Genomic DNA, 20,840 nt, shown 5'->3' on the forward strand with positions numbered 1-20,840 from the left:
TGATGGCATAGTACAGCTAAACAGGCCAGTGGCATTTGCTGCTCTTTTGTGCTAAAGATATTTCACAAATGCCAGTTTTAATGGGTTACTTACACAGGAAAGAAAAGCCATGAATTGGTTAGGGGTTTGGTTTTGTTTTGTTTAAAGTTCAGTACGTGGTTTAGCAGTGTCTGGACCTCACTGGGCTATAGTCATTTTGCAATGTACTGTACTTTGCAACGCACTGAACTAATATTTAGAGATAAAGCTCCAAATCCATCCTTTGCACTAGTGTATAATAGAGTATTAATAGTAAGTGGGCCTTATAAAATGTTTGAGGGTTGGAAATTGCTAGTCTAGAAGGGTACACAAGATTAAATGTTAAGTCCCTCAAATTGTACAAGTTTACCTCAAAGATATTTTTACAATGCCTTTGGAGAACTCCTAAGTCTAAAACTTCTTGTTCTCATTGAATAACCAATTCTGGCCTAAAGTATAGTGTAATGATGCTTATATATTGCTCTACTGCCTCTGCAAATGTACTTCAGCCAATTTTGTGAAGTACTTCAGCTCCCGGGGTAAGAGATGCTGCGGCACTAGCAGTCAGCCAGCTCTTCAGCAGCACTCCAGCAACATGGCACCCAGGCTGAAGTGCTTCTGTGAGAGAAACATGGGAAGTACTTCAAATATTTTGCAAGCGGGGTGTGCTGGTTTTGGCTGGGATAGTTAATTTTCTTCATAGTAGCTCCTACGGGGCTATGGTTTGGATTTGTGCTGGAAGCAGTGTTGATGACACAGGGATGTTTTCCTCACTGCTGAGCAGGGCTCACCCAGAGCCAAGGCCTTTGCTGCTGCTCACCCACCCCACCAGCGAGCAGGCTGGGGGGCACAAGGAGCTGGGAGGGGACACAGCCGGGACAGCTGACCCAAGGGACGTTCCACACCGTATGGCGTCACGCTCGGCACGGGAAGCTGGGGGAAGAAGGGGGAAGGGGGGGACGTTGGGAGCGATGGCGTTTGTCTTCCCAAGTCACCGTTACGCGTGATGGAGCCCTGCTTTCCTGGGGATGGCTGAGCACCTGCCTGCCCATGGGAAGTGGTGAATGAATTCCTTGTTTTGCTTTGCTTGTGTGCATGGCTTTTGCTTTACCTGTTAAACTGTCTTTATCTCAACCCATGGGTCTTCTCACTTTTACCCTTCCAATTCTCTCCCCCATCCCACTGAGGGGGAGTGAGTGAGCAGCCGGGTGGTGCTGAGTTGCCAGCTGGGGTTAAACTACAACAGACCTTCTTGGCACCCAAAATGGGCTTCAAAGGGCTTGAGATAATGACAGGTTTGATTGGAATGTGCTAAATTGAATTTATAGCTGTTACTGCTCTTTAGCTATTAATCAGCAGGCTCCTGTGCTTGCCATGGGGCATGCTTGCCTTACTCTATATTAGAGTCTAGTGCTCGTTAGCGGCTGCTTTTTGCTTTCGCTGCTTGCTGTACTGCTGATCAACTTACTCCACTGTGCCCGGGAACCCTTTGATAACAGCAGTGGCCATGCGCCTGGGCTAGCAGTGGCCAGGCCATTGGCTGCTCTTTCTGTGCTGCTGTACTGGACAGGCTGGAACTCCAGTGTGACTCGAGTCGAAGGGACTGTGACCTGGGGATGAGTCCATGTGGGAGCAGGACACCCCAAAGTGTCTGTGGCCATGGATAAGCCCATGCCAGAGCAGGTTCATCTTGAAGCATCTGTGGCCGTGGTTATGTGTGTGCCACAGCAGGTATACCTCTGAAGGGATTGTGGCCCAACGACAAGTCCATGCTGGAGAAGGTACACCTCGAAGCATCTGTGGCTGTGGATAAGGCCGTGCTGCAGCAGGAGCACCCTGAAGCATCAGTGGCCGTGCATGAGGTCACGCTGGAGCACCTCAAAGCATGTGGCCATGGATAAGCCCAAGAGAGAGCAGGTACCCTCCTGGAGGGACTGCAGCCATGGCTAAGGCCATGTTGGAGCAGGTTTACTTCTGAAGAGACCACGGCGCATAGGTAAGGCTCCACTTGGAGCAGGTATAGAATCATAGAATGCTTTGGGTTGGAAGGGACCTTTAGAGGTCATCTAGCCTGACCCCCCTGCAGTGAGCAGGGACAGCTTTAACCAGATCAGGGTGCTCAGAGCCCCGTCCAACCTGACCTGGAATAAGGTACTCCGCTAAGGGACTGCAGTCTGTGGGTAAATTCAAGCCGGAGCAGGAGCATGGAGCTCTGCTTTCCTGGAGATGGCTGAACACCTGCCTGCCAATGGGCAGTCGTGAATTAATTCCTTGTTTTGCTTTGCTTGCATGTGTGGCTTTTGCTCTACCTATTAAGCTGCCTTTATCTCAACCCATGAGTTTTCTCACTTTTATCCTTCCAATTCTCTCCCCCGTCCCACCGAAGGGGGAGTGAGCAAGTGGCTGGGGTTAAACCACGACGGGGAAACCAATTGAGCTCAGCCCCGTGGTCTCCAGCCAAGCGGGAGCAGAAGGTTAAGGGCCTACAATTAAGACTGGGAGATCTCCATCCAGGCCTCGAGCGCGACAAAATGGCAGGCTGCTTTTACAGGAGGCCGCCGCTTTTACAGGAGGCCTCGCAGGCCAGCGGGGCGGACTTGCTGCGCTTTGGCTGTGAGGAGAAGGGCTCTTTGCTCGCGTCGGGCACGGGCCTTTCACGGGGAGGCCTTCGGAGGCTCGCCCCTGCCAGGCCCTTGCCCCTCTTGGGGAATGAACAGGTGAGGAACCGGCTCTGCCCCACGGGCGGGCTTCCCTCAGCGCGCAGCGGGAAGGGCCCGCTCGGGCAGGGCCCCGGCTCGGCCCGCCCTTCCCTGAGGGGCCGCCGCGGCGCCCGGGGCGCGCTCCCTGCCCGCGGGCCGCCCGGCTGCTCCCGGCCGGGAGGTGGGAGCCTTCCCGCTGCGGGCCGGAGGGTGGGGTGGGGTGGGGTGGGGTGGGGGAGCCGCTGGCCGCGGAGCAGGGGGGGTTGAGGGTGTGAGGGCCGGCCGGGAGGCTTTGGGAGCGGGGCCGGGGCGGTCAGGGAGGCGGCGGGGGGTGGCAGGCGTGCGGCGCGCCGTGTGCGGGAGCTGTGCGGGCCGGCAGGGTGGTTCGAGGGCTGGGGTGCGAGGCAGGGCCCGGGGGCTGCCCTGAAAAGCCTGTGGTTTGCCCTCGTTTTTAATCTTGCCTTTTGAACAGGTTCACTCAGCAGCGTACGTGGCCTTAGGGCGGCTGGAGTCTTTCACCACAATCGGGGGTGCGGAGAAAAACGGGGACAGCAGAGAAGAGTGTGATGGGGACGGGATAACCCTTGCGAAGGAGAGGAGCAGTGCCAGTGACCACAGCGCAGCACTCGACATGCGGACGGGGGCAAGCGTCCCCCCAGCGTGGTCCCTGTCTCCTGAAGAGGGTGAAGAACACCTGGTGATGCTACAGACGGCGTGTCCGAAGGCAGAGGAGGTGCAGGCAGCCTGCCAGATAAGTGCCCACCCGCAGAAGGGCGCGGCGGTGGCAGTGCTGGCCGGGGCAGTTGTGCCGCAGCTGGTGGTGCCGCAGGGGCAGGGTGTGCTGCACGGCGTGCGGGAAGGTATCTGTGTGTTTTATGACTTAGGGCTCACGCAGATTAGCGTTTTGCAAGATAAAGGGCAAGCGAAGAGTTCAGAAAGCGAGCCAACAGAGAAATCACCAGATGTGCTGCTGATTGAGGTACGAGTTCTGGATGTGGTGAAGGTGGTGATGAGTTAGCTGTTAGCTTGTACTGTCACACTGATTTGGTTCTGACTTAAATACTATTTTTTCTAGGCGTTCAGATTTGTTGGGCTTAAGTTTCTAATCCTTTGTACAGCTTTTTATAATTTCATCCCGTGTTTAGAAAGGCAAACTAAAAATTTAGCCTTTCTAGATGACTAACCTGTTGAAGTTCAGACAAGTTTTCAATTCAGTTTGCCAGTTTGGTGCTACTTGGTTTGACAGCCTAGATCCCTTAAGTAGCATTCGACAATTTCCCTTTTCCTGCATTAGTACAATACAGCAGTCGTCGTTAAAACTGGATATGTAATCTGCTCTCACGCATTTTATTAAAAGGACATGCAAACATTGGTATTTATCCTGTGCTAGCTATTGGTTTTATAATTTTTCTTTTTCTTTTAAAACTCATATGCCACCTTAGATAATTTCCGAGGTATGGTCATATTTAAGTTCATCAAATGCAAAAAGTATCACAACCTTGTTAATTGCTGTATGACAAAGAAAAATACATAAGCATTACCATTAGGCTGCAAAAGTCCTATATTAGTTTGGTAAAAAATTGAGAGCATACTTTCTTGTTGTTTTCTTTTAAAAGGTATGTGTACTGAAATTAAATTTAAAATGCTTTTAAAATGCAACGATACAAGTTTCTATGTTCTCAGTGCTGTAATCTTAAAATGATGCTCTGAAATTTGATACAAAATTTTGAAGAGCTAGGGCTCAATTTTAGTAATTGTTCACCTCCCAGTTAGGCCACTGTATGTTAAACGCAGATTTTTGGTTTAGGTTTTGTCCATCACGTTTAAGGCTGAAAATCAAAGTGAATTAGTGTCTTGCATCTTGTTGATAGCTCAGTCATTTTGCCACTAGCGACTGCCTTTGATGAGGGAAGTTGTAAAATGTTTTGTTCTTTTAAATAGATTGACAGAGATGATGTCATTGCATTTGAAAATAAGGACCAGCAACTGACCCCATCTGAAGAGAGGGGAGGAAAGGTACTTTTTTTCACTCCTGGGGAAACAATGAGCCAGAGCTGCAAAGCCAGTGATGATTTGTCAGACTCATGCGATGGAGGTAAAGAGCAGGAATATGCAACTCCATCAGAACAAACAGTTGTAAGAAATCCCAGAAATCTAAAAACTCAGATTTGTGCTCCACATCAGAAAAAAGGTAAAAAGTTAATAATCTTTGTAGTTCATTTTTAGATAACATACGTGAAGTTAGATTTTGAAGTGAGGTTGAAATCTTACATTAAATATTCACAGCGTTAATTGTTAAGTTTAAATTAGGTTAAATCTAACATTCTGTGGAAATTTGGAAGAAGGAATAATGCCCTTGAGCCTTAAGTGATAAAAGGTACTTGTTCAGGCTGGTGTCACCTGTGTTGTGCTCAGGAGAGGCATTTTGGATGGCATTTAGAAATTAATGGTCTTTTGAACAGTATGTGGTATTTGAAACCTCCAGGGAGATTTCAAAGTTAATAATAAACATCTTTGAATAAACCTAGTAATTTACTTAGTCTTAGTTCCCTTATTCAGCTTCAAAATGTGCTTGTTCAGGGGTTTATGGATGAGCTTAAGAGTGGTTCCAAGTTGCTGGCTGAGGGTGGTAGGCAAGTATCAATGCCTGTCGGCAAGGTAGCTCCCAGAACCTAAGTAAAAGTAACAGAAAATGGCTGATTTAAGATTTTAGGAACATAAAAGTATGTTGCAGAAGTTAAGGACTGACTTAGAAGGGAGTGGATAAGCAACTGTTTCCCTAGAAACTGTATGTACTGTAAAAGTTGTATGACATTGGTAGTGTGGAAGAGTCTGTAAACGTGTGTGTCATAGTATCTGGACGTTGAGGTGTCTTGGCTGAGGTTGTTTAACGTGTGGGTATTGTACCAGTTGTTGATGTCCCTTGTTTTAGTTACTGCGTTTATAGGAAGCACATTTGATCAGCTTTAACAAAGCTAACAATGTTCTTTTGTGTGGGCATGAATCCACAATGAATAAATAACAATAAAGTGGTTTTGTTTGCTGTTACTGAAGTGGAGTGTTAGCTGCACATCTCTGTGTGGTATAAAGCATTGTATAAAATACATTTTGGTCTCAGCATGAAAATCATTACAGAGCGTGCACTTGGGAGCTGAGACAACTGTTCTGGAAAGGCTCTTCAAATACAATGTATTTGCCATTTTGCAGTTTCCAATCTTCTTCAAAAATGAAAGTGTTGCACATTTACTCTTGTTAAGCTCAAAAGAAATTCATTACTGCTGTGCCATGAACTTGGAAATGTTATGTAATACAGAAAGCATAACTTTATTCTATGACTTCTTCAAGGAATTGATCTTTTTTTCCTCAAATTCAACTAACAATTTTAAAGAGGCTTTTACATCATGATGTTTTTTACTTAGGCTTACGGATTCAGGACTAGCAGAAAGCTGAGAATAGCTTAACCTGCCGTTTCCAGGTCTTCGAACAAACTTACTTAGTACTAATTATACAGTTGTCATCAAAAAGTGTGTTGCATGGGTTGTAAGTTCCTTGATGAAGCAGGTCTTAATGATGTTACCAAGAGAGGAAGTTTCATCCTGTCTTGGAGGTGAGAGCTAGGCTAGGAGTTAGGTTTCCTGGGATGAGGTTCTAAACTGTATCACTAACACATGGCACTATTTTTTGGGCAAATCACTTAAGTCTTAAATAGATACAATAACTTCTGTCTGACGCCTTGATTTTTTTTAAATGTATTTTGAAGTCCTTTTATGTAGAAGTATGAAGTAGTTTTACCCAAAGTAGAGGAACTATATTGAAATTGGTACTATTTTTTGAAAAAGTCAAGTCATTATTTTGTGGCTTATCTAAATGTGTCTTTGTTCTCACAGAAGAAAAAGAAGTTTTCAGCTGTGGTTTGTGCACGTTCACCTCACTCAGATTATCAAGTCTTAATCGTCATGTGAAAACCCATTCTGATGAGAAACGTCATGTGTGTCACCTTTGCCTTAAGGCTTTTCGTACAGCTACTCTCCTGCATAACCATGTGAATGCACATACAGGTATCTAATGTGTGAAAATACTTCATTTTACATATTGTCTGCAGAACTTAATTAACAGGCAAATGACTGTCTTAAAGCTGTATTCTGTGATCATTTTGTGCTCAGAAGCTTTTCTGATCTCGTTTGGAGTTCCATGCTGGAAAGACATGGTCTATAGTTAGTAACTCCCTGTGTATGTATTCATTTATTTTGTTAAATAACATTCTAAAAATTTTTGTCAACTGAATATTGACTTCAGTTGTGCCTAATTCCTGTGTGCATAATAGAATTTTTTGTGATGTTTTCATTTTGCTATATAACCAAATCAGCAAATCGATAAAACATGTTTATAATAAACTTATGGTCTACATTTTTTGTATATAAAAATTCCGAATCTCAGAAGAGGTTCTATTAAAAAATTGTGCATGTTGATTTAAGGCAGACGTTGTTAAATAAAGTTCTAAGAAATGGTGTATCCTTACAGGGACCAGACCCTATAAATGCAGCGACTGTGATATGGCATTTGTGACCAGTGGTGAGCTCTCACGACACAGGCGCTACAAACATACCTTAGAAAAACCTTTCAAGTGCTCAATGTGTAAATATTCTAGTGTAGAAGTAAGTGCAGCCTTCCTGAATCTTTTGGGAGGGTTTTTAGGCTTTCACATACTAAGATTTTACTGTACTGTAAAGTTATAACATTTTTGCAGAGATCTTTAACCTTGAGAAGTTTCTGCTAATTTGGGAACTACCTGTGCTATATCATACTGTCTGTATGATCCTTGGTTATTGTTAGATTTCTGTATGAGATCAAGTCAATACATTACAGAGGTAGTTGCAGATGCCAAGCTACAGTATTAATACTTAGCTTGTGATGCGGATGTATATATGCATTCTGAATTAGGAGGAATGGCCAAACTTATTGTTTCTGTAATACTTCGATACTGTGAAAGAGGACTGTAGAGACCATAAAGCTAGGGAGATCTGCTGGATCCCAGGAATCCGTGGCCCATGTACAATAGCATCAAAGCAAAGACCACCAGACTCTGCTAATGGCCTTGGACCACAGCGATGGGTTGAATTTCATTTGTCTGCTATGTTACTGCAGTATTACTGCAAGATAGCTGGTTACTAAAACTTTGTAGTGACATGCATTTCATTTGTATGCACATCTTTTCAGCCCCATCGCCCCTCAGAAAAGGAGCAAGTAATCTGAATTCCTTGAATCCTTACTTTGTCCATGTAGTAATATTTATAAATGAGTTGCTTCAAATTAGTATTTGTACAATTATTTACCTTTTTAACACTAGTTACATTTTAAGGGTGTTTTCTTTTTTATTATACTAAAATTGCTGCTCAGCAATATATTTGTGTGAATTTGATCCTACAACAGCATAGTTGGTCCTCCTTTACACTTCATTCCATATACTGTAGGACAAGACTGACTAGTGTCTAAAATGAAGCTCATGTATTGTGTTTATGTTTGGTTTTACAGGATTGAAATGTTCTTAATCTGGAAATAAAAAAATTAGAGACTGCCTAAGGGTTCACTTGGAAAAAATAGGCTTTCAGTCATACACCTATGATTGAATCACAGTCACAGTCACCTACGATTGAATTACTGTCACAGTTTAGTGGATATTCAGTATCTAAATTTTGTATGTGCTATATCCACATCTAAAGCTGTAAGCAAGCCTGAACTTTATTCCATGCACCTTATCTTATTAATTAGATTTTGGATAGCTTGCATCTTTAAAAACCTTTTCAGTTCATGTCAAAGTGTCCTATTCTTTCCCTTGTTTCCATAAGGAAGTATTCAGTGCTGATTTCTGTTGCAGAACTGTCACTAATATTGCTGTAAGCTTTACCTGAAGGAGGAGAGCTGAAGGACCCCCTAGTAATACCATGCATATGACTTGACTTTTGCATAACAAAGATTGGCAATCATGTTTAATTTTATTTAAGTGAATAGTATTGTAGATTTGAATGGATCTAGCAGTGAATTCATTAAGTATGTTTGTAAATGGAGGAATTGAACATTAGGTAACGCCTAATTTTAGCTTGCATACCTACAATATTTACATAGAACATATCACAAGAAGAGTATAAAAAAAGTAGAATGAATTTAACTTTTGCAATGAAAGTGCTTCATTGGGATTTGAAGATGAATAAAGACTTTGGTTAATGAGTTTGGTCTTTCATTTATTTTCCTGAGTATTTTCAAAGAATTTTATGTCTGGCATATCCAAGTAGCCTGAAGGTAGTAGGTATCCCCTTCAGCTGATTTATAAATTCTAGCTTTTATGTTCTTATTATAAAATTTGTCCTTTTGTTTATGTTGGCACTAAACATGGAAGTAAGATCATCTGGGGAAAGAGTACAAAAATGTTACCTAAAACCACAACGAGCTGATTGTACAGGAAGGGGGCGGGGCAGGAGAGCACTGATTCTGGAATTGATGCAATATTTAAAATTGCAATAGATATATTTTGTAAAATTGCTTATATTTTAATTGATATGTCTCTAATGTAAATGTTACTGCAGAAAATGTCTTATTTTTATACTAGGCAAGCAAAATGAAACGACATATTCGCTCACATACAGGAGAGCGTCCTTATGCCTGTGACCTTTGCAGTTATGCTAGCAAAGATGCATATAAACTGAAAAGGCACATTATAACTCATTCAGGTAGGACTCTGATGTAATGATCAAGTCTATGTCCTTAGGGCCTTAACATTCATAGTGTTAGCGTGATCTAATTTCAGACTCTAAAATTAGCACTTTTTTCATTTGTGATTTTGCGTAAATATGTGCCTGGAAAACGTTTTCTTTAAACTTTCTGGATTTGGCTATTGGAAGTCTAGCTGCAGAGTGCTAGTAGTTACAGTCTTGCTGTTCTTCCTAAACTTTTTTTTATATTAGAAAGATATTTCATTTACGTGGTCTTGTTTTCTGTGGATCAAGTTCTTACTTTTATTTCTCAACTAGTTAATTTTATATGGAGATGTATCTGACGGGAGAGTTTAAATGTGTGTTCAAAACATGGACATTGTTGTGGCCCCAAATTGCTAGTAACTAATTTGGTCCGCAAAGAATTAAACTGTTTCAACATTGAAAGCAATGTGTTCCAGTCATGGCTCTGTAACGTGCATGCCTTCTGAAGAAGGCAGTTAGTGTCTATCATATACTTCAGGATTTAACTTAGCTCAGTTATGTTAGCAATGTATGTTATGATTAGTGTTTTAGTTTGAATCAGAGTGTGAGAGTGTGGTTTGAATCAAATCTTCCAAATATCCCCACTTACCATGCTTTGATTCATATCTCGAGGCAGTCTGGTGCAATTAAACTCAATTGTTTTTTAATGGGAGTCAAACAGAGGAGTCCAGCAGTGCACCTAGTGTTAGCCAGTACCAGTAGGGACTTGGTCCACAGAACCACACTGGAGCTGGTTCAAAATCTGTGTGCATGTTGGGTCCTCAACACTAGCTGTTTCTCTCTGCTCTTACTAGACTGCGCTAATTGCCAGTGTTGATGTAATTTTTGATGATACTCACACCTGATGTGACTTTTTGGGGCAGAATGGCAAAAAAATAATTTACTGCTTGCTTTTTTGCCATGACCAATGGCTGGTGTTAAATCATTTTTATCATGATGTTGTTACAGCTGTTCACTTTCTCTCTTTGCACATTTAATAATTCTGCATTTTCGTATGTGAAATGTTCAAGCCAAAAGTTAATTAAAATAATTCCCAGTTAATAGTTTAGAATTATATTGATGGCTTTATGCTTCATCAGTTTGACTCGCAGCTTCTGGAAACCAAGATTTCGCATTGTAATCAGCTATGTAAACTTCTTTAGGTGCATTGTCAACTAATAGTAACATTTTGGTTGGTTTGGAGACTGTTGCTGTTAGAACATGGATGTTGAGATCTGTGGGAATTTTGCATTTGTATTGAGTAGAGAGAGTTTCTAAGCGTATATTATTTTAATATGTTTTTTATAGGTGAAAAACCCTATGAATGTTACATTTGCCAGGCCAAATTCACTCAAAGTGGTACCATGAAAGTCCATATGTTACAGAAGCATGGAGAAAATGTGCCAAAATACCAGTGTCCACATTGTAGTACCTTTATTGCACGAAAAAGTGACTTGGGTGAGTTGAAAGGAAAAAATTGGAAATGAAATGTAGAGATAATTAGAGGTGAAATCTCTCATTTTCACTGCTTACAATGATACCAAATATGTTATATATGACTTTATATAATTATAGAGCATTTCTATGGAAAATGTATTCATTGTTTTGCAGGTAAGTTCCTTCTGCAAGGAGATGTGGTGACATCTTGTGGTTGATGTTTTAATTTGCTTAAAATGGAAAGTAGCAAACACTTAGCTTTTTTTCTGCTCGATACCTGTGGCATTGTGACCTTTCTATTTTTTAGTAAGAAGGTACCTTGCAAAAATCTATGTCCAGGTTGTATTGAAAAGTTTTTTCTCAAAACCACAAAAAATAGTCGGATCTGTATAAAGCCATTTCAGTTCTCACATTCTGTTTCTTTCTCAGCTCTACTTAAAATGTGTATATGGGTCTAGCTATATGTGAAACTAAAATAGATTGAATGTTTTAGTATATACGGTTTTTTGCATATATCAAATCAACTTTTACCGCTTAAGCTAAAACTGTGCTGCGTGTTTAGTTGCTGAGCATATTGTCCTTATAATTTAAAGAAATACATGTAATTGCATTTGTTAGTAAAGTGCAAGTTAACTTTTGACTTCATCAGTCCAGCAGACAATGGTTTTACTATGCTTCAAGCATTCAAAACTTCGTTTTGAAAGGATTTGGTTCGTTAAATGATTTCCATTGAACTCAGTAAGATTTAGGCTTATAACTGCTTAATTTCTCTGGAAAGTTACAACATCTTGCTGCAACTTTAGTTATCTTAAACCAATTTGGAAAATTGCCTATTTGGCAATTTTACCCCCATTGCAGAGAACACAGAAAGTTCTTTTTTGTGTTTTCCTCTACAATGTATGTGTTACGCAGGGCTATGCGAGTCTAACTCTTGTTCAAAATAGTGGAAATAAAAAATTCACTATTAAAATTAATTGCTTTTAATAACTGTTCAGGTGTCCACTTGCGAAATCTGCATTCCTACATGGCAGTGGCAATTAAATGCAGTTACTGTGAAGCTGTTTTTCATGAGCGCTATGCTCTTATTCAGCATGAGAAGACTCATAGAAATGAAAAAAGATTCAAATGCGATCAGTGCAGCTACGCTTGTAAGCAGGTATTTAAATTCACTGAAAAATTATTGCTTATTCAATTGATGGTTTGGCAAGGTACGGTGGGCTTTGGAGTTATATTTACCTTGGGAAGATAAAAACTTCTGTTACTGCAATCTAACTAAAACAGTGTAGTTACATTTGTTTGCAAGATAAATGGTTAACAAATAAACAGTAAAATTGAAATGCTGGAAAGTCTGAGGCTACCTTCTTGATAAATCTTTCGTACATGAACTGCTTGGAAGTATAAAATAAGAGTAATCACTTTCAGTGACACTGTGATGAGAACAAAATATAATATGTGCGCCCTAAGTGTGATTTTCAGCGGTGTGTCAGAATAAATTCAGTCTGAAGTGAAAAGTTTATTTTAAAGAATACATTTAGGATAGCATTGCTTTGGCCTTGATATGTGGGAATGTACCATTGCTCCATTCTGATTATTTTCTCTGCCAACCTTAATAAGGTTAGGAGGAAAACCTCTGACCTGCTCCAAGTGAGTGGGCAGTATCCCAACGTGTTCAGCATCCGCTTACAGTGGAGGATAATCAAGAAGTCTGTGCAGCATCCTTGCACTTTTCTGTGTGCCTGTGGTTTTTTTGAACGTATCACAGAGCTGGGATAGTTATGTAACAGATATTTTCTTTGTTTCAGGAACAACGCTTAATTGTACATAAACGAACCCATACTGGTGAGAAGCCCTTCACTTGTTTGTGCTGCAGCAAAAGCTTTCGACAGAAGCAGCTTCTCACTCTTCACTTTAGGAAGCACCACGATTCTAATACTAAGCGTACAGTTTATGAATGCCCTAAATGTGGTAAGGGCTATTCACTCCGGGTAAGACGCTTCCTTTTAAGGAATCTCAGTGGAGTTATCTTTAGCGAAGTATCGCAGATCATATTGTCACAAAGGCCTGAGAGTAAAAAGCAGTGTACTGGCTGGCATGCTAACTCCTTAATGCTAAGCCAGCACAACTTGTTTGTTCTTTTTCCCAAACCTTACATTGGGGGATTAATAAAGAACTTTATAATATCCCCTTTAGGTAGAAAATATCTGCCACATCATATTTTCAGGGTTGGTACTGGTTTGTACCATCCAGTATTGAAGTTACTAATGTTTAATACAGTAGTCTTCTTAAAACAAATAAAAAGGCAGTGTGGAGGTATGAATTCTAAGACAAATTAATTTGGAAAGATAATTGAAGTGAAAGAGGGCTAGGACCAGTTCAGCAGGGAAAGTAAGAAATTATTATTCACATCTTCATATGCAGTGAGAACATATCTCTGGTGCACACTTCTAAAGTAAATGTAACCTTTTTTTCCACATAGAGATTTTACATGTAAAACTTTATTGCTTATCCAGGAACCAGAAAATTATAAATTGGATTTTATACCAACCAAATGGCAATGTTCCTTTAAAGCAGAATTTTAATATGTATTCTGGAAAACCTTCAGGAGTTTTATGGAGGTTGTTAACTAAGTCAGCCTTTCACTTAGTGTTCCAAAATTTGTCTGTCAGTACCGTATTTGTGTTTTGTGTGTGTGTTAAAATGCTTACATACATTAATATTTGATTCATATGTTTGTGCTTCATTATGCTAACAGAATAATATGCATAAGCATGCTGAAAATTGTGGATTGGTGAGGGCAAAAACTGCTACACCCAGAAAAAGAAGCAAGGGCAAAAATAAAACCCATGAGAACCCAAAGCGTGTTAAGCAAGAAGGTAATCAACGAATGTTAGAATTTAATCATGTAAATTAGAATCAAGAATAAAAGGCTAAGGCAGTGATTTTCCCCTGCTGTTTAATTACTGTTTCACAATGAAGCTAATTTAAGTGCTAATAATGGAAGAATACTTCAGAATAGTCTTTATTGTGTGTGAGAAATTCTTGTCATCCGAGTTGGGTCATTGCTCAGGTACCCATTCTGAGACTTGTGTTCCCCTGCTCCTGCAAACGTCTTCCTAAACTCCCTGCTTAGCAATGCTTACAAATGCATTTTCCTTTTCCCTTTTACCAATTCTCTTTGCCTTTATAAAGGAGGATGAAACACATCATTACTGAGTTGTGCCATAGTGAGTTTTCTTAAGAGCTCATGATTTATAATATACTGCTTTAATACAGACCAGGTTGAAAACTTTTCAATTTCAGAACTCAGATTGCATGTTAATCCCAGAAGATCTAACACATGTTAATAAAGAAATTGTTCATCTTCTTTCTCTCGTGCTGAGACCAGATAGTGATCCAATGATAATAAAAATGCTACTGATTTAAATAGCTAGAGTCATTCTTCTGTCGTACTGTAGAGGTGATCGCGCCAGTTTATAGAGCTCTTCGTTCGGCATGTCTGTGCAGTCAGAAACTCACTTGTAATTGCTTGGTGTTACTCATTGTGGGTAGCTCTAGAGCGCTGAGTGTTTATTCTGTAAACTTCAATATAAACCAAAAGATGGTCCATAGTTAATCCCTTTCCTTCTCTTTCTTCTGCTTCTTCATCTTTTCTCATTAGGTTAAGATTCCCAGAAAGTGAGTAAGTCCAGGTTTTGGCAGACCAAAATAGTAGACTGATTGGTCAGTTGATGTCTTGCCAGCAAGAACTCCACAGCAATAAGTGAAGTGCCTTTTCTATCTGGGTTATGCTAGTACATTGCTGATATAATCATTGATGTTTTATCTTATTTGCAACTCGGAAAACATAGGAAAAAGTTGTTTTTATTCTCGCAAATAAACCTTAGCCTGTCACCACATATGTAGTAATATTCTGGTGGTTTCACCTTACAGTCTAAATTTGACCCAGAGGAGGTGTCTGCTCGTAATTTCAGTAATGTGCATTTCTGTTGAATTAGACAAAGCTCAATATGCAATATTCAGTTAGGTCAGGCCATGGGCAGGAACCCTGCATCCTTGTGCATCCTGCCTTCCCCTTGTCTGTTTGATCTAATGCTGAATCTCTGCACTGTTGCAGGGTGAGAGCTGGCCATGTGTTTCTGAGGTCACCTTCAGGGCCCCCAGGGCCAAAAAAATAGCTTTGCCTGGCCAGAACGTCGTGTCATTTTTTGCCTCTCTGCTTCCCAGATGCTGTTTGAAAGCCATAGTAGTCTCCTTGATAGGATTCTTCAGGTGATTTTTATGGAGTAAGAGACAAGAATAGAGATACATCTAAGGCCTAGGTGTCCTAAACCCTTAAATTTTGGTATATCAGATTATACCTACAGTGATCTGTGGCCAATGACACTGAGATAAAATTTGACATATTGAGAAGAAGAAATGTTGAAGCTTTTCTGAATCTAATGAATATATATCAGCAGCTGAGTTTACATTAGCATTGACACTTCTGTTTTCACTGGTAAGGCTGTAATGGTATGGTTAGAGAGAAACGTTACAGCTGCAGTGTTTATGTTTTTGCAATAATTAGATTTTGCTGTTTATTAATGTTTTGCTATGTGCAAACAGTTTCTCTTCAGTATCTTGCAGATCCCTTTATACGGAAGATTATTTTCTAGAGCTAAGATAATGTGTCTTTAGATGTTGTTCATGCAAATACTGAGTCCATTAATTGACTCACACAAATATTAGAAATTTCTGTGCTGGTTCCAGAAGGTTTTTTCCCAAAGTTGACATTTGCAAGTATATGTCACTGTTCACTTCTTGCACAACTTGCAGGGGCCTGTGGAATACTGTGTGTGGCTTTACGAAACACTGGGGCTGTCAATGATTTGCTGTTACTAATAACTAAAAAATAAAATGCATGTATATGAGAATTAAATTTCCAGTTAAATAATAGTTAGTTTTCCTCTGATAAGCATATCGTGGGTACTACTCACTAACATGGCTTGTAATGTAATATTCAACATAAAATGTATTCATTCTCCAAATCAACTATAAAATAAAAGATGCTGCTGTTATATATTGGCAGTATTTTCTCCACTAAATTAAATTACCTATTTGTTAAATTTATGGAAATATTTACTTGTCTTTCTGGTTAATCACCACAACGTTTAATTTTTTTTTGCAAAGTTGTCCTGGAATCGTTCCAAGATGTCTCCACCATGAAAAATGAACATTGTGCTAGTGAGATTGTTCCTGTTTTAGATGGAATAGAAACAGCAACTCCGAGAGAACAGAAAACAGAAACGACTTGTGAAATGATTCTCAACATGATGGACAAATAATGCACGAACAGACTCTGGTCTTCCTTGTTTTCACTGGTTGCAGCTGACCAGTTCAAAGTGTGTAACTACATCCAGTTAGAAAGCTAGAAAAGACAGTGGTTGAAGGCTGTTGAAGCCCTTCTGTTCTCATTTTTCTTCTTGTTGCAATTTCTACTGTGTAACCAAAATAACATTGCCAAAGTGTGAAAGTTATAGGGAACCTTCACCTGTTTTATTACATACATGTAATAACAGAATGAAGAAAAAATTGCTAATTCAGAGTAATTTATGAAAAAGTAGATAGGTTTGTTTCACTTGTTTGCATTTCATTTGCTTGTTTGCATTTCATTTTTCTTCCAGATTTACTCAACAGAATTGCATACTGATCTGAAGTAAATTTATTCCTCAGTAGCTCTACAGAATTGAGAGCTGCATGAACTGCAGTCTCTTTGTACTTTCATGAGGTGAGCAGATGAAAGGCAATGATTTTTTTTAATGCAAGGAACATTTACTAAATCTCCTTTCTGCAAACACTTCCATTTCTAATAGAATTCACAAAGCTAAAATACAATTTTGTGCTAAAAAAGCGCAGGGTTTTATGCCCCATTCTTCTAGTAATTATTTAATTAGTTATTATTTGTTAGTTATTAGCTCCATGCTCTTTTTCCCAGTGGTTTTCAATAGGTATAATGTCATTATCTTCAGAAGAGTTCCTGTAGTTTTACATCAGCATGGAAAATAGTGGCAGAAGCAGATCCTTTGCTTCTTGGCTTGTCATTAGAGTTCCTGTGAGCTTTGGGGTATGGTTTCACAGCTGGATCATGCTGCCTGTCCTGTCTTTTTCCCCCATGTCCCAAGCGTAATTATCTTCTGTTTCAGCTCTAGCAACCATATGGCTGTAGGGCGAGTTGGATCAGCTTGCAGATTTAATAAGAAACTAATCTTTTCTCTTGTCTTAGTTTTGGTCAGATCAGTTAGCTGGACAGACATAGAGCTGGATGATCGTTAGAGTTGACAAAAACTGAAGCAGCAGCAGTGTGTGCTGGTGTCAGAAAAGTGTCCAGGACCACCCCTTTCTGGGAATGCATAAATTTCCATGACATTAAGCTGACTGTTTTTTGAGTGCAGGTGGTAGCTGTTTTCTTCCCCCCTCCTTCCCCTTTAAATAGCCTTCTTGCAACTGTTTCCATGTAAGATTGTGATCATACATTTAGTGCTAGATCCAAAACACACCCATGACTTTGATTTTAATTAGGCCTTCAATAAAGCACACTTGTATTATTTAGGAAAGTTCATGTTTGTAGTACCTTTAAGAATCAGAGAAATTTTACCTGTCAAATACAATGCTCTAACTTTTTTTTAGGTTATAAGAACTACTGGGTTTAGTGCTTAATAAAAAATTAATATAGTTAGAGTAATTACAGTAAGTACTATTGATTTTTATGATTAGTTACAATGATCACAATTACCATTTATGCACTGTTCACTCATTTTTTTGTCATTTATAATTAATACTTGGAAACCTGTTCATAAAATCTTAAATACGTTTAAAATATTCATCTTTAATGCTGCTATTGTTATGTTACATTTCATTATAAATAAGCACTAGCATTACTAACCAATTTTAATAATATCGTCATGTAACAAGTAATTTTAATAAAAATGCCAAACCCTTATCCTAATTTCAAGACTAACATCTATGTTTAACTTCATTATAAATATAATACAGAACTCAGCCAGTATAAAATTATTTGGTTTTGCATGTTGAGCAAGTTATGTTTGCTAGTTATGCTGATGTCAGGGGTAGTAAATTCTGCTGTGTGCTGTGCATTCCAGATGAACTGCGGTTTGAGATCCGAATACTGGAACTTTTAACTTTTGTTACTTTGAAAAGACTGTTAAAATGAAAGTTTTTTCCAGTTAGTATAGTAAGTGAACAGCTTTATCCTATAAATCCTATACTTAATAAGATGTCTACATGCCTCTTCTACTAGAACAACTTTTTAAATTTGGCAACTGTTCTGCTGTTAGTAAGACCCAAAACAGTGGCGTGCTTAGGAGCTTTAACTGTCATGCAGTGTCTTAAGTATCTCCATGTACCTGGCAAGGAGATAAGGATGTCAGTATTGGCATGAGATACTTGCTGTCTTACAGGAGTAAATTATCCAGTTTAGAAGATATAGACCGCTCTACAACTCAAAGGCCTCATCGAGACCTTGATCAATCAGCTCAACCAAATACATGAACAGAATTACCACGTTGGTAAGAGAAACCTCATTCAGTTTTGTAGCCTATGTTTTTAGCAATCACTGAGAAGTCAGTGTATTTGAATTTATCAAAATTACTCATTAGCTTTGTCCGCCTTCTATTATAATGGTATTACTTGAGTGTTTAATAAAGATTCATAATTGTTGTTTTGTGTCTGTTTTCATAACGGTAATATTTATCCAGTTTCAGGAAGTCAATGATTTGGTCTGGCTGCCTTACCAATCACAGGACTTAATACTTTGGTCCATGATAATTGTTTAAATAATGTTGTTGACTTTATTCTTCTTGTGCTGTTTCCATTTGTGTCATAAATTCTAAGCAACAGATTTCTTTGTTAAAATTCATTTTAGAAGTGGTATAAATTACTTGATCAATTTTCTGAATAAATATTGTTCATTTGAATTAATAACAAGGCTGACTCATTTTGTGCTGACATCTGAAAACCAGTATGCATAAAGTGGAATATGAATGTAATGATAAAAGATCTTGTTATCTCTGAACTTGCAAAATTATTATTTAAGTAGTTAGAAGCTAGAAATGTGTTCTTTTGAAAATCAAGAAATGCTTTGGCCTCTTCAGGAGCCATTCCTAGTGGTCTCATGCTTTTTAACTGCAAACAGTGATTGTTCTTCATGACTAAGAATTTGCATCACTGTGGCTTTCAGATGTTTAGTTTACAAAGATAATTTAATTTAATTATATTATTCATGTATTTTAGACCAGTACACATGTATTACTATCTTTTAAACTAGTACATATTCTGAACAGATGCCAATTTAAAAATATTTTAATTTACTAATTATGACCGAGTTGTTAAATATACAGGAGTGATTCATGTCATGAAACAGGTAATACTGAAGTATTCTATGGTATTCTCTAACAGTGTTCTTGGATAATTCAGCTATTCAGAAAAGAAAATTTTGACATAAAAGCATGCATGTTGAGTTTCCTTTGCAAGCAGAAATTGTTTATGCTTTATATAGTTAACGTCTGAGGAAAAGTACAGTTCCTGCACCATACCCAGTAGATAAAAGCAGAGAAAGAGTAAAAACAGTACTTTGGATACATTTTTACTAATTAGGCTCCATAACATGAGACCTTGAAGGATAGTAACTTCAACGATGCTAATACTTGGCACATGATGCCGCAAAAGTGCGTGCAGTTTGATGTATCGATTCGAATGAGTTGTCTTCTGAAAGTTTGAAGAACTGTTCCCCAGAAAATCCTAGAATTTGCCAAGGAAATGCAGAAAAGTAGCAAGTGTCAGCAGGAGTGGGGCGGTAAGTGGGGACGTGTGCTTGCATGATAGCGTGTAATTAAGCTTTGTGCGGGAGGTGATGGCTGATGGCGGTAATTAGCGGAGCTTCCTGTAGGTGGCAGCAAGCGTTCACATCTCGTTAAGCAGGCAGCAGAACAAATCGTAGAATCAGAATCGTTTGGGTTGGAAAAGACCTTTAAGATCATCCAGTCCAACCATTAACCTAACATTACCAAGTCCACCACTAAACCAATTAAGGGTAGAGTAGCAATTTCATGTTTCCTGGCTTGGTGGCTGGATTATTTTTAATTAAAGTAAAAACTAGGAATCACTAAGATTGGAGAGGACCTCCAAGATCATCAGTCCAACCATCAACCCAACACCACCATGCCCACTAAACATGGTGGTTATGATGCATGTCAAAGGTGCTTTGGTTCTTTTTGTCTTAGTACTGCCTTAGTGAGGTATCTTGCGGGTGATTTTATGCATGCCGAGGCTATGTGAAAAGAGTTCTTGGCAGCTTTTTTCCTTAGCAGGCTGGTGAGTCCTAGTACCGCTACAAGGCGTAGTCACTGTGAGGAAGAGGATGGGGTGTGCGTACCTGTCTGTCTTCTGCTGAAGCGCAGCTATGGTGAGATGGGGCTGTCTTGTTGCTACCGAAATGGGCATTCGCGCTCGGTGGAGCTGGCACAGCCCCGGCTGCACGGCCCGTCCCTCCACGTTCATTGACTGCGACGCCTCTTCAGCCCTGCCCATGCCCTTGCTGCGTTTGTCTTCTGCTCTGGCGTAGCTGACTGAGTTGGCTCAGTGAAAGGTCAGGTGAGTGCCACCAGTGCAAGGGAGGCGTAGGGAGTGTGCGCGAGGGGCATGGTGATCTCTTTTCTGTTGCTGATGAATTATTTTAATCTATCATGTAAAATTAATGATAATTTAAGCTGTTTAAGAAATCTTTAACTAAAGCGATTTTAAGGCTTTTAACAAGCAACAGAGTTGTTAGGCAAATTTATGAAGTCTTTTAAGGTGAGGGGAAGTGTGCACACAGACCATGAGAGTTGCTAAGACCCTTCATAATAAGGTGAGCTTCTCAACTCCTATAGACTTCATTTTTCTCCAAGTTAAGCTTTGACAC

The 20,840-nt window shown here is 39.6% G+C and overlaps 1 protein-coding gene across 1 annotated transcript; it reads left to right on the forward strand.

The window, feature by feature from the left end:
* The first annotated feature begins 1,911 nt into the window (after nucleotides 1-1,911).
* CTCFL (CCCTC-binding factor like) lies at nucleotides 1,912-16,206 on the forward strand. Its single transcript, XM_075721358.1, has 11 exons — nucleotides 1,912-1,935; nucleotides 3,190-3,702; nucleotides 4,701-4,908; nucleotides 6,605-6,775; nucleotides 7,239-7,372; nucleotides 9,322-9,442; nucleotides 10,757-10,906; nucleotides 11,881-12,041; nucleotides 12,688-12,870; nucleotides 13,638-13,758; nucleotides 16,052-16,206. Exons 1-11 carry the CDS (start codon nucleotides 1,912-1,914, stop codon nucleotides 16,204-16,206), a joined length of 1,941 nt encoding a protein of 646 aa, XP_075577473.1.
* Nucleotides 16,207-20,840: the final 4,634 nt, after the last annotated feature.

This window comes from Pelecanus crispus, chromosome 14, assembly GCF_030463565.1.
Source record: "Pelecanus crispus isolate bPelCri1 chromosome 14, bPelCri1.pri, whole genome shotgun sequence".
Lineage (NCBI taxonomy): Eukaryota > Metazoa > Chordata > Aves > Pelecaniformes > Pelecanidae > Pelecanus > Pelecanus crispus.

Excerpts from the sequence above, each read along its gene's own strand:
- CTCFL (XM_075721358.1), top strand. The coding sequence starts at position 1,912 with ATGGATAAGCCCAAGAGAGAGCAG. Across the intron at positions 6,776-7,238 it reads CCATGTGAATGCACATACAG|GGACCAGACCCTATAAATGC; the intron begins GTATCTAATGTG and ends GTATCCTTACAG. Across the intron at positions 12,042-12,687 it reads GCAGCTACGCTTGTAAGCAG|GAACAACGCTTAATTGTACA; the intron begins GTATTTAAATTC and ends TCTTTGTTTCAG.